Source organism: Coenobita brevimanus, chromosome 100 (genome assembly GCF_032717465.1).
Source record: "Coenobita brevimanus isolate Jiangsu-jjx chromosome 100, ASM3271746v2, whole genome shotgun sequence".
Classification (NCBI taxonomy): Eukaryota; Metazoa; Arthropoda; class Malacostraca; order Decapoda; family Coenobitidae; genus Coenobita; species Coenobita brevimanus.
This window is the reverse complement of record NC_137053.1, coordinates 76,376-90,000: the sequence shown is the minus strand read 5'-3', so window position 1 is coordinate 90,000 and position 13,625 is coordinate 76,376. Positions and strand designations below refer to the sequence as shown.

Below are 13,625 nucleotides of genomic sequence, written 5' to 3'. Positions count from 1 at the left end.
ACCATAAGCATGACGAAGGAGACGGAGGGAGGAAGGGAGGAAGAAAGGAAGGGATAGAGAGGAGGTGGTTAGGTATTTAACAGGAGAAAAGGGAAGGTAGGTAGGTCGGGAGGGAGGTAGGCCAGTAAGAAGGCAAAGGAAGAGAAAAATAGAAAGGGAAGGTGGGAGGAAAAGAGGTAAGGAGGGACAGAGGAAAGATGGTTGAGAGGAAACTCTGTAGGCAGAGGGAAAGGAAGTAAGTGAGTAGGTAAGAAGAGGAAAGAGGGTAGAGAGAGTGAAACGTAGGTAGGTAGGGAGGGAAGAAAGGGAAGCAGAGGAGTAAGTGGATAGTAGGAAGAAGATAGAGTGAGAGGAAAGTAGGTAGGTAGGTAGGGAAGGAGGGAAGGGACGCAGATAAGTGAGTAGAAAGAATGAAGAGGATATAGCGAGAGGAAGGTAAGTAGGCAGGGAGGGAGGGAACGGGAGTAGATGAGTTGACAGATTAGCAATGAGAGTAGGGAAGAAACGAAGCCTTTGGCGTGTATGCTCTAACTTGACAAAGTTCCGTAACCGATTTTCAGCTAAGCTGATTCCCAATTGTTGTGATTTTGGTGGTATGATGTAATTAATAACCAACGACAATCATTCCTCATCGAACTTCAAGCAACCAAGAGGTCGTATTCAAGTTGTGAGAGTGATTAGTTCCGCCAGGTGAAAAAAAAAAAATGCATTGTTAGGGGAAAGATATGGATGGAGAGAGGGAAGGGAAAAGATGAACGAGAGAGGTGGGAAGGGAGGGATGGAGGGAAGGAAGGACACAAAGAAGAGAGGGAGGAGGGAAAGGAGAGGACTTGGAAGGGGGGATGGAAAGGAGAAAAAGAAAGGAGTAGAGGGAAGTTGAGGGGAAAGGAAAGAGAGGGAATGAGAGAAGAGAATGAGGTATGGAAGGAAGGGTTACTGTTGTTATGAACCCAGGCCCATCTAACTCGTAAACCCGGTGGACCTCAGGCTTATGCTGCCCCTCTTCACGACATCATCTATCTTTCAGAGGATTTAGATGTACTTGACGGAAGTTGGTATAACTAGGCATTTCAGCCACCAGGTTATATCAGTACCACTAAATGAAAGAGTCTGTCTCAGGCATCAGAGGGAAGGGGTTGGAAGGGAACAAGGAAGAGAAGAGGGAGATAGGAAGGCAAAAATTGAGGGAGGGAGACTGAGAAGGAAAGAGGGGAAGGCTGGAGGGAGGGAAGAAGGAAGATAAGTTGGTAGGAAGGGAGGAGAGGGAAATGAGGTGAGAAAGGATGTATGAGAAATGAAATGTCGAACGATGGATGAGGGTAAAAAAAAGATGGCTTAAGCGAGAGAGAGAGAGAGAGAGAGAGAGAGAGAGAGAGAGAGAGAGAGAGAGAGAGAGAGAGAGAGGGAGGGAGGGAGAGAGAGAGAGAGGTAATTATCATCAAATTATCCACTCACTCAATGTAGTACTGCTCTCGGGTGTCTGCCCTGTCCTCTCCTCCATCCTTGTTTCCATCCATCTTCTTCTGTCGTTTTTTCCTTCATTCTTTTCTCTTCCTTCTGCCTACGAGTGACTTTACACTCCCTCTTCTGTCTTTCATTCCTTCATTCTTTCCTCTCCCTTCTGCTTGTGGGTGACTATATACTGAGTGACAAGCCAAATGGTTTCCTGTACACCAGGAAACCATTTACTACGCTGGATGGTAACCATTTAACCAAATTTTGGCGCCTGGTGGTTTAGTGGGTAATTATTGTGCTCCAGTCGGATTGAACCGGTGAAGGTTTATATCCAAGGGGTGATTGGGGTTTATTGCTCATGTAATGCCACTCAGGGATGAGTGAGGCTGGTCACTCTCATCTTAAATGTCAGGACCAACTGCCTAGCCCCGGGCTTCTACGCTTCTCATGGGGCAACGTAAGATTGGATGGATTCATTCATATAAGTTCAGACCTGTTTAAGTTCATTAGATACTTTTTTTTTTTTTTCATTCAGGTTCGTGTGTGTGTGTGTGTGTGTGTGTGTGTGTGTGTGTGTGTGTGTGTGTGTGTGTGTGTGTGTGTCAGAGTCTGTATTTGTCATCAGTAGAACCGATAGGGTGGAAATATATCCAAGCATATGAAAGAACACACTACCAGCACCCACTTTTAATGTCTTCCACGGTCGATCGTGGGACATAAGGAGATAGCGAGCTAACTCCGGTGCCATCAGGCCACCGTGGCGACATTTAACTGGGACTGTGGGTATTATGCGCTGAGTTCCAGCGTTAATATATGTATGTATGCATGCATGCATGCTTGCATGCATGTATGTATGTATGTATGTATGAATGTATACGTGGTGTGGTAGGACAGAGGTAAGTCATGGCGAGCATTCTGTAAGTGAAATGGGTGAGGTAGTGTTGGTGGTGGTATCCCCTCTTCAGTCAGTACCAACTTACTCCCCTCATCACCGACACCTGCTCCTGCTTGCTGCTGTGAGTGATGTATGGGGCTGATGGCCAAAGTGTATCTGTTTAAGGCCTGACACTATACCCATCCTTGCCTAGTTTACTGGAAGGGTAAACCATGTCAGGCGTCACTCACTTTGCCACATTTTCATCCATCGCTATCACTCAGTTCCGCACATCTCTGCCTCATTATGCACGGTCAGACCTTCACCACACACTCACCCTCACTCATTAATCACTCACTGCACATGCCTAGGGGATAAACACATAGTTTCATGTTACTGTCAGTTTTTTTTTCAGCCATACTGTTCAGTCGTATTACGGTCACTTAGTATTGTGTGACAGTACCTGGGTTCCGTGGTTAAGGGTAAAGTGTGTGGTGGCAACATGTCCTTTCATATGCTACCATTAGCTATATTTTCACCATGTAGATTCATACAGACTCTCTCTCTCTCTCTCTCTCTCACACACACACACACACACACACACACACACACACACACACACACACACACACACACACACACACACACACACACACACACACACACACACATCCAGTTTGACATGCATCACTCTGGTACAGACACCTTCCACATTGCTACTTTTCCAGCATTGGCAAGAGTTAATTCTAGCCATCGCCTCACATCTCCCTCACCCCGCCTAACCGCCCACCCTCTTCATTTTACTCTGAATTTTGCCTGCCTGCCTGAAATGAACGAAATGTGTGTGTGTGTGTGTGTGTGTGTGTGTGTGTGCAAATATTTGGTTTTTGGTTGTAGGTTGTGGGGTGGTGTGGCCAGGTGTGGTGTAGTCTGGTTGTATTTGCGGTGATGTGTGGTTTGATGATGGTGTGGTGGTGTGGTGTTTGTTGCTTGTAGTGTGGTGTTGTGTTGTACTCGTTGGTTGTGGTGTGGTGTAGTTTGGTGCGATTCGATTTGGTGTGGTGTTTGTACTGTGGTATTGTGTGGTACTCGTTAGTCGTGGTGTGATGTGGTATGGTGTGATGTGGTTTGATGTGGAATTAATGCAGGTTTCAGAGGAATTATGAGTGATGTAATCTGGCTGAACCTGTGGGTGGCAAAAAAAGAGGCGAAATGATAATATGATGATGATGATGGTAGCAGTGGTGTGGTGGTATTAGTGGCGTAGATAGGTGTAGTCTGGTGTGATAATGGTTGTGGGAACATTGGTGATGCGGTGTAACAACCTAGCCTAACCAACTCTAACTTACCCTACCCTACCCTAACTTAACCTAACTTGATATTGGTTTTAATGGTGGTGGGGTTAATGGTGTATTGGTGTAGTAGTTTGGTATTATCCTCCCAACCGCAGTTATATCTTCTACTTTATCCTTGTTTTTACCAGACGATTTTATGTAGTTTAGGAGAGCCGTCTAGTAGAGATGAGGTTAATGAAGGTTATACGAATATATAACTCCCATAGTTCGGTAAGTCAGTGCACAGGTGAACAAAAACATCTGAAGGCAACAAGAATGAGAATAATATCCTCTGGTTGAAAGCTTACACAAAAGAGAGAGAGAGAGAGAGAGAGAGAGAGAGAGGGGGGGGGGATGTGAATGTGTGATACATTGACTACGTGCGTGAACATGCGATCATGTTGTCACATTCTCTCCCTCTCTCTGACACACACACACACACACACACACACACACACACACACACACACACACACACACACACACACACACACACACACACACACACACACACACACACACACACACACACACAATCACCAACACAAAAATCCCAGATGGTAACTTATGACATCAACAAACATCCTCGTAACTCCTACTCCCTTTCCCTGTAAACATATATTTACTTTCAGTCCCTTCCTTCCTTTACCAGTTTTATCCTCTTCACCACTATCACGTATTTTCCTTATATCTCTTGCTTTCTCCAGACGATTTTATTCACCTAACTAGAGATTTTCTTTTTAATCAGGAGGGTTGGATACAGCCTTCATTAACCCTTTGCCATACGTTTGTTTTTGCTATAACCTGGCCTAAATTTCCATGTCCACATCGTGAATGCTGAATTGTAACAATAGATGCACGCTAAAATTAGATGCTAGTCACGAAAAAGTGCTAGAAGCATTTTCTTATTCCGTCACTGAGCTACGCGAAATTAGCTGCAAAATAATGAAAATCTGGACCAGCTGAAGGTGAAAGGAGTATAGCACAGATCTTTCCAAAGATGAAGAATCTTGTCTGGTGGTAGCAAGAAAAAACAAGAAAAAAAAAAAGTCACCCAGTTAAGAGGTTAAGGTTTGGAAAAGAAATCTATTCAAACCGATGACGCGTTTATTTCATCATTGCTCCCTCCAGACAAGTTTATTTGGCTTAGGAGAAACTTTGTGTACTGGAGGGGTAGCCTGCATAAAGAGGAGACGGAAGGAGAGAAGAGGAGATTGTGGAGAGAGAGAGAGAGAGAGAGAGAGAGAGAGAGAGATGGTACTCAACAAAATAATCACACGCTGTCAGGGTTACTTAAGTTTCTTTGTAGCAATGCAGGATTTATTAGGGAGGGAAACCAGCAATTTGCGCGAAATGGAGAGGGCCGGGGAATGTACAGTTGGGACAAAAAGTTCGGTGTATCCCTAATTTTTCGTATGTTGCTCTTGCTGCCGCCGGTTGCTTATATTTACGTTACGGTAGACATCTAATAGTGAAGAGGATAACCTTTCATTCCGAGGACGTATTTTTCATTATATTCCTACTAATTCCTGACGGTTTTATTCAACTTGGGAAGAGGTCCATCAAGACCATATCTAACACGTCCAGCTCGATACGTTTCTCCAGAGTTAAGGAAAATCGTCTATACAGTAAGTAGCAAGAAACCTACATTATTAGACTGAAGAGATCAAATCCAGGTGGTGACCGTCAGATGCACACACTACCAACACGACCACCTAAGGCTCTAAAGTAGCCTGGTTGTTGTTGTTGTTACCCCAGGCTGCGATCCCAAGCTGTAATGCGTGTGTATGAGATAGAGAGGGAAGGCGGAGGGAGAATGGGTACCTGGAACCTTAAATATATGCAGACGAAGCCTTTACCGTACCATACCCGTAATGTGGGTTTAAAGTACCACAGGCAAGAGTGATCTGGTTATTGAAATACAACAGTCACAATCTCAATTAGTATGTGTAGGGAAAGAAGGGGAAGCTGGGTGGTGTGTGGAAAAGGGAATCCAGAAATTAGACAATCATTTGTCTTGGTCTTTACCTTAATTATATTGTATGCGTAAAGTTAGCACAACGAAAGATGGTCTGATTGTTGAGACAGTGTTCACAGTGTTTCGTGTATGTGTGTGTGTGTTTTATTCTTTATTAACCTTTATTTTCTTTAGCACACTGGGTCGTATTCCGGTGACTTCGGAGGCCTTAAAGTACTGTACTTCCTCTTTATCAGAAAATTTCTCTGTATATAATAAGTTACCGGTATGTTTGTGACTGATTGTGCGGCACATTTCGCTAAGCATGCTCTTGAATGTTTCACATACATTTATACATTTCGCTCCTTCTTTCTGGATCCTACATCACCCCATGGTTCGTATTCTCGCTGGATGAGTTCCTTTACACTTATTGCTTTTCAGTTTATTTTTCGTATGGTACTTTAATAATCTCTTTTATGTTATTTATGGAGTATGTGTTGATTTTGCAAAGGCATAGACATCATACGAGGGAATAAAAATGTAGAATAAACAAAATAGTTGCCAAGGAAGAAGTGTGAGTAAGCTTCCTAACCGTGTCATAGGGACTTATGTTGGAGTTTTGATGCCATGAAGATAAGCGCGCGATGCTCTCATATACCTGCCCTGCAGCTACGCAGATACAATACCCATCCTAATCAGTGGCGCAGACAGACATAATCACTGACCAATCTCTCCTCCAGGGTAGTGTAGTACAGTGTAGTATCGTATAGTCACCTTGCTGTCTCTCCTTCGGGTATAATAATCTCATTTCGCTATTTATTCTTCATCAGCCTTCCTTCATGTGCACGGGTCATAGGAAGCTCACTATACTGAGTTTTAACAGTATAATTTCTGCTTGTGGCACTGGCCGTTTGTTTCGTATTCTTCTGGATTAAGAAACCTTCCTAGCACTTATGCTTTAACGATATGCTTCTAAATATCACGTAAATGAAGATTATGTTGTATACCCTTACATTATTTACCATATTTGTCACTATTCATCACCGTCAGCAGCAGTAGCCATGCAACACATTTACCACACACACACACACACACACACACACACACACACACACACACACATATATATATATATATATATATATATATATATATATATATATGTGTGTGTGTGTGTGTGTGTGTGTGTGTGTGTGAGAGAGAGAGAGAGAGAGAGAGAGAGAGCCTGTGCTGATAATTAGACTGGTTGCTCAGTTGCGGATCCGAAAAAATAAAATAAAATGAAAAATAATCAGTCGTGCTCGTCAGCCGGTCAGAATGTCTCAGTGTCACCCTGCCCTGCCTTACCCTGCATCACCCTACCATGCATTGCAAAGTCTCACTGTATCTTTCCTCACTGTGCCTTGTCCACATTTTCTTTATGTAACCTACTTTCCTAAATGCTTCAGCTGTTCTGTTCAATAATGCCGTTTTTTGTTTGTTCATACCGCTGCCGCAGATCGTTTTAACCCTTTCAGTATGGTCGCTTAAATTTTTATATCCTGAAGGAATCTCTCTCTCTCTCTCTCTCTCTCTCTCTCTCTCTCTCTCTCTCTCTCTCTCTCTCTCTCTCTTGTTGGTATTCATGTTCTCGTTCTTACCAACGTTACCACGGCATCACACCTTTGTTTTTGAGAGGATTGGTCTAAAAATTACTGTACCAGTGTCTGGTATCTCGAAACAGTTTTGTCAGACTTTAAAGTAAGGACTTTGAAAATATTTAATAATCCCCATATAAAAATAAATGAAGTAAGCACCAAAACAGACGCAGAACTATCAGATATCAGAGCAACAACAGATATATATATATATATATATATATATATATATATATATATATATATATATATATATATATATATATATGCATTAACATGTATATGTGACAACTCTAACTTAATATAATGTTGCCATCATACAAAAATGATTCAGTTTACAGGGAACCTCTTCTCACCCTACCCTGCCCTACCCGTCAGTTTCCGTACACTTTTCATGCTATTCTCGTCACTCGTGCATTCCCTGCCAATGCCCTTGGTACCAAGCCACGCCCTTATGAGAGAGAGAGAGAGAGAGAGAGAGAGAGAGAGTTACACAGCCACACACATCACACAGATCTTAACGTCTTAACTAAGTGGTTCATTAATTAATATACAATAGGTTTCGTTTATGTCAATGTATGTCAGGGCCACCTAATAAGAACAGGAGTATCTGTGAGTGGTAATTATCTACTCACACCGTAACGTGTTTTCCAGTGGCGAGTAAGACCATCTGGCAGAGTAAGACAAGAACCAGAATGTTAAGGATAATAGAAGTTTAACCTCATGGCAGCGATTTTCCTACTTTGTATGTAACTTCGGTTACCATCAGACGATTTTCTTAGGGTGAAGAATAACCAAGACCACCAAGAATGTTGAACAATCATAGCTATCGTTCCAGCGGAGAATAAAGAACACCGCATTTTACTCCAGCTTAAGACAGACGATTTTATTCCGACCGTTGAAACTCACCACATCCAAAGGAATTAGAAGAGGCTTGTAAAGCAGACAGCTCTTTCTCGTCCTCCATAATGTTTGGGCAGTCATCTGTACACAAATACGGAAGAATCAACGAATTCTAGAACTTCAGTGTCCCAGGGAAATTTTTATAGGAACGTTAGGATTTCGTACTTCAAGACAAACAACTAAATGTACGATAACCAATTATATGCTGCAATTTACACATTATTTTTTAATTTATTGAACTCGTATACAGTACATGTTGGCATTTCCAAATTGTATATTAGTAAAATCATTCATAGAAGATGAACAGGCAGAAGAGAGAGAGAGAGAGAGAGAGAGAGAGAGAGAGAGAGAGAGAGAGAGAGAGAGAGAGAGCAAAACAGTGATGAGAAATTTAACAATTTATGAGATGGTTACTCCCCTTCCGGTCCACTACTCACATCTCTCTCTCTCTCTCTCTCTCTCTTTCCTTAGTCAATGACATATAAGGAGATGATGCTGACGAGAAGGGGGAGGAGGAGTAGCAGGAGGAGCAGGAAGTGGAGGAAAATGATTGCAACTATGATGATGATGAGGAGGAGGAGGAAGTGGAGGAAAATTATCGCGACTATGATGATAATGATGATGATAATGATGAGGGGGAAGGAGGAGCATAATGTGGGGGAAAATGATTGCGATAATAATGAAACTTATCATATTGCTGCTGCTGCTATTGATGGTGATGAAGATGACTGGTACTACCGTGTGCAGAAAAGGTGATCTCACGCACTATTACTGCTATGCCCACCTTCAGGATTCGTTCTGTCTACGTGGGTAAAAGAGTAAAATTTCGTCCGTCACTCTCCTGAATCTACCTCGTTGGTATCCAGATCCCTCTGACGTCGGGTGCATATATATATATATATATATATATATATATATATATATATATATATATATATATATATATATATATATATATATATATGCAAACTAACCACAGGAGAAATGAAAGGAGCGACAGTGAGTACTTTCGTATATTACATCTTCAGACAGAATGAGACAGAAACGTAAAGGGTAGAGGTCTTTTATGCACACTCGCAGCAGGTAGTGGCATACAGAACAATGGATGACCTGAGTTTTTACCTGCAGGTTAACTTATGGTCACCTGCAGCAGGGAGTGGAACACAACAAAGGATGACCTGAATCTAAAAATGCATGTGACAAAGGAGAAGGGATTAGGAGGGGAGGAAAGGGGAGTGGGAGGGAGGGGGAAGGGGGAGGGGAGGAGAGGAAGGGGAGAGGGGGGGAGGGAGGAGGGGATAAATACTGCTGCTTAGCTTAAGACCTATAGAGGATTAATGCTTGGTGTGTCCCGCAAAGGTGTGACTACACCACCAGGAGATGACAGGGAACAATCACGTGTTAGTCTGGGGGATACTGCTTTAAAATTAATTCAGTTAACAATTTATCACACTTAAAATGACCATAGCTCATGTTTACATTCTTTTCATATGTGCCAGAAATTAGACAAGGTTCTATTACATTTCTTTCATCTAAGCTTTTTGATCTTGCTAGAATCTTGGAGCCTGTCCAGTCAATATGGTGATCACTGGAAGCTTTGTGCTGAAATAAACCACTACTCTGTTGGGCTGTCCTTACGCTGTATTTATGTTGTGAGATTCTAGTTTCCAAATCTTTTCCAGATTGTCCTATGTAAAATTTGTTACAGCTTTTACACGGGATTTTGTAAACAACGCCTGAATTACTGAAAGGGCTGTTCTTGATGAGGGTTTTTTTGATGGTGTTCTCATATTTGAATACTACTTGTACATTGAGTTTCATCAGTATGTGAACAACATCAAGAAAATTTTCGTGGAAGGGGAGGACAAGGGTTCTTTGAATGTTCTGGCGATCTGACTTCTTAGTTTTTCCTTCAAGGAATTGTTTCTTGGCTGTATTGTGGCACTGAGTAAGTATGAAACTTCTCCATCGTGAGGAATGTTTTAATTCCGGCCGTCACTCTCCCCAACTTACTTTGTCGAGATCCAGGTCCCTTTGATGTCGGGTGGTTGAGGTGCAGTACGGATGGGGTGCATTGGTGCAGCGAGATGCATGAAATGATCGCAGGTCGGCAGGGCGGAATCGTGGACTAGGTTGTTGGCTAAGTGAGCGGTGGAGCCTACAGCCATTACCACCACGCCTGGAATAGAGGGATGGATAACTAGACAGACTGGTGGACATACACATAGACAGAAAGATAGATAAACAGGTAGAAACGTAAACAGATAGAAAAATAGATGGACACACACACACACACACACACACACACACACACACACACACACACACACACACACACACACACACACACACACACACACACACACACACACACACACACACACACACACACACACACACACACCGAAAACTTCGAGAGGTTAGTATCAAAGGAGATAATTCAAGAAAATGAACTATGTCAGCAAATTACTTTAGCCTGGGAGAAAAATGTACTTGAAATAAAAGCTTAACTTAAAATCATATTAACTTACCTACGAAGATTATTGGCAGGAGAGTCATGGTGGTGAAGCAGTGAAGTTGGGGAATTACGGATATGCCCCCTTCACTTTTTACTAGTACCCCACTCACTGTAGTGCTCTTTTCAACAGGGCAGTATAGTATCCTTCAGTTTCTCGATCCAGTATCTTTGTGTACACTTTATTATCTTTTAAAGCACCATAAAGTATTGATTAACTCCACACTACAGTATTTCATAACACGCTTCAGTATTATTTAATACACTTCAGTATATATCTTTGGAAACACTTCAGTATCTTTTCACACACCTTGAAGTACTCAAGTCCACACTACGGTGTTTCATATCATACATCAGTATTATTTAGGACACTTCATTATCTCACTTTACTCACTACATTAAGTCCTAAGGCATGAAACTGGACGTAGTAGAGGCCCTTTTTAGTGTTCAGTGATATTTTAATGTAATTATCTTTTAAACCACAGTTTAAAACGGAATATACATCCCTACATTAATGAAATTTACAATCACTTAAAACGTTTTGTCGAGGGTTGTTCTTATGACACTATGCATTGAATAATATGGTGCTCTTTAGACGCAACTGAGTTTTGATTAATAATGTAGCATCCCCTAACTCGCACTTAAAACACACTTCAGTTCTCACTATCAATACGAAACATTGCCAGAGTTCTGAATGTATTACCTGCGTAATCAATGTACTCAAAATAAGGCGACTTTTTTAAAGCATTGTATCGCAAGGTTATTTGATATAGGAGATACATTCCGAAACGAATATGTTAAGTAGGGCTATGGCCTTCATTAGCAGCATTAATACGTTTTTTTTTTTTAAATCTGAATAAAATAATCTGGCATTACTCTAATCAAAATAAAAAGCACGTCATCGTAGGGCAGGGGTTAGAAGAAGAAGAAGAAAAAAAAGCTATACTATCAAAGTGCGTTAACCCAAACCTGGCAAAGCCATAATGCCTTTAGGGCCAGTTGGTGGCCAAATGTAATCAGACTGGAGGTGTGATTTGACGAGTAACCAAGGACACTCATTCCTGTGTCGTAACTAAAGCTCATTGAATATCACGCAACCAAGATTCAGTATTGAAGTGGTGGGAGTGGCCTAGTTCTGTCAGGTAAAACTAAGCCGAATACAGTATAGTGACCTAGGTCTCGTTCCTACCTCATAACAAAAGCTCATCGAATTTCATGCAACCACCACTAAGTACTGAAGTGTGGATGCGAACCAGTTCCATCAGATAAGACATATCGACTGTAGTAATATTTTCCAACGCAATAATACTTTAAAAGTACACTATAACGCAGTTCAGTTTCCCTTAAGAATTCCCAGTAAGCTACAACATTTAGGGTAACATTTTAAGAAACTTTGGGGATTTCGCAACACTTCTTCCATAGCGATTTATTCTGCACAGTATACCTCTGTATCCTCTTATATATTACTCTGTTGTATATTAGTAGTACAATATCTTAACTGCTCAAGTCCAGGGGTTTTATTTATTTATCCGTTTTTACTGCCACCAGGCATTTTTTTTTTTTTTTTTTTTTTTAAGTTTTAGGGAGACTGTTCAAACCGGAGGGGTTATATATAACCTTCTTTAACCCGTTCTCTACTCAGGTGCTCTCATGGTGAACTTAATCGTCTATAGGTAGTAAGAATATAGTAGTAGTAGCAGCAGCAGCAGCAACAACAGCAGCAGCTGTAGTAGTAGTAGTAGTAGTAGTACTGGTACTAGTAGTAGTAGTGCAGCAGCAGCCACAGTTTCAACTGAATGTGAACCCAGTGTAATACAGACTGAAGTTGGATCTCTCAAGCAGTTCATCATCTTCCTCTCGGAGGATAGGGAGAGAGCCGTGGGACGTTTGTATAACCAGCTGCCTTGTTATATAGGTACCACCACGTGAAGGTGTTACTCTCTAGCACCGACGTCATGGAATGAAAGTGATTAGCTGTGTATTCTAGCTACCGTCAGACTGTTTTTCCAGCTTAGGAGTGATATTTCGTCATTTATTCATGTAAAAAACTGTGTCCATTAACCCTCTGTCGACGATATAAATATTATCTCACTCATTCTCGCAAACTTCAGACGATTTGATTGTGCAAGGAAGAGGTATACGTTCTCTGTTGTTTTATTCATGCTTCCTCTAGACAATTTTATATATATTTTTGGGGGACTGGGCTACTAAAATTTGAATACTAAGTGGTTGCAGGAAATTCGGTGAGCCTTAGTTATAAGGTAGGAAAGAGTATCCTTGGTTACTAGTCAAGTCAACCTTTCAGTCTGACCATACTCGGCCATCACCAGTGCTGAAAGAGGTTAGGGATATTTGTTAAGTTCCAACAGTAGTGCTACAAGTGTCGAAGCAATATATATATATATATATATATATATATATATATATATATATATATATATATATATATATATATATATATATATATCCATTCAATATGACATCGTAACCTGTAGGCGACTTGAAACCATTTCCTAGTATGGTCTGATATTCTCAACGTAATATCACACGAAAATCGTACATTTTATTCTCGCAACCTGAATCGGTAGAGAGGCGGCCTGCAGTCCTGATGGACCCACGTTCGAATCCCGACTGGGGCAGGGGACAGTTTAAGGATTTGAATTTCATAAAAAGCAGACTTTCCTGATCAACCAGATGACCCGCCGACATGTCGTAAAAATACCCCCGCTAATACCAGTACACCAGTCCTGTATGAGAAAGCCCTAGCATGTATTCAATATGGACGGAGGTTGTTAGTGCCGAAGTGGTGACATGTGGAGGTGTAGGAGGACTACTGGGCCTTGGGATAGGCTACTGCTCCCGAGATATAGGCCCTGAAACCTTTGCCCGGAGTCGAACACACACACACACACACACACACACACACACACAAAACTCAGACGATTTTCTG

The 13,625-nt window shown here is 41.6% G+C and overlaps 1 protein-coding gene across 1 annotated transcript in view; it reads right to left on the bottom strand.

Annotated features, from left to right (window-relative positions):
* LOC145414531 (protein APCDD1-like) overlaps nt 1-10,781 on the bottom strand; it is a 76,089-nt gene extending 65,308 nt beyond the window's left edge. Inside the window, exons 1-2 of the mRNA XM_080284051.1 lie at nt 10,692-10,781; nt 10,174-10,339 (exon numbers count right to left, since the gene is read on the bottom strand). Coding sequence (XP_080140177.1) covers nt 10,174-10,339; nt 10,692-10,719 — 194 coding nt within the window. The 5' untranslated portion in view covers nt 10,720-10,781. The remainder of the gene's footprint in view (nt 1-10,173; nt 10,340-10,691) is intronic.
* Between the last annotated feature and the right edge of the window lie 2,844 nt (nt 10,782-13,625).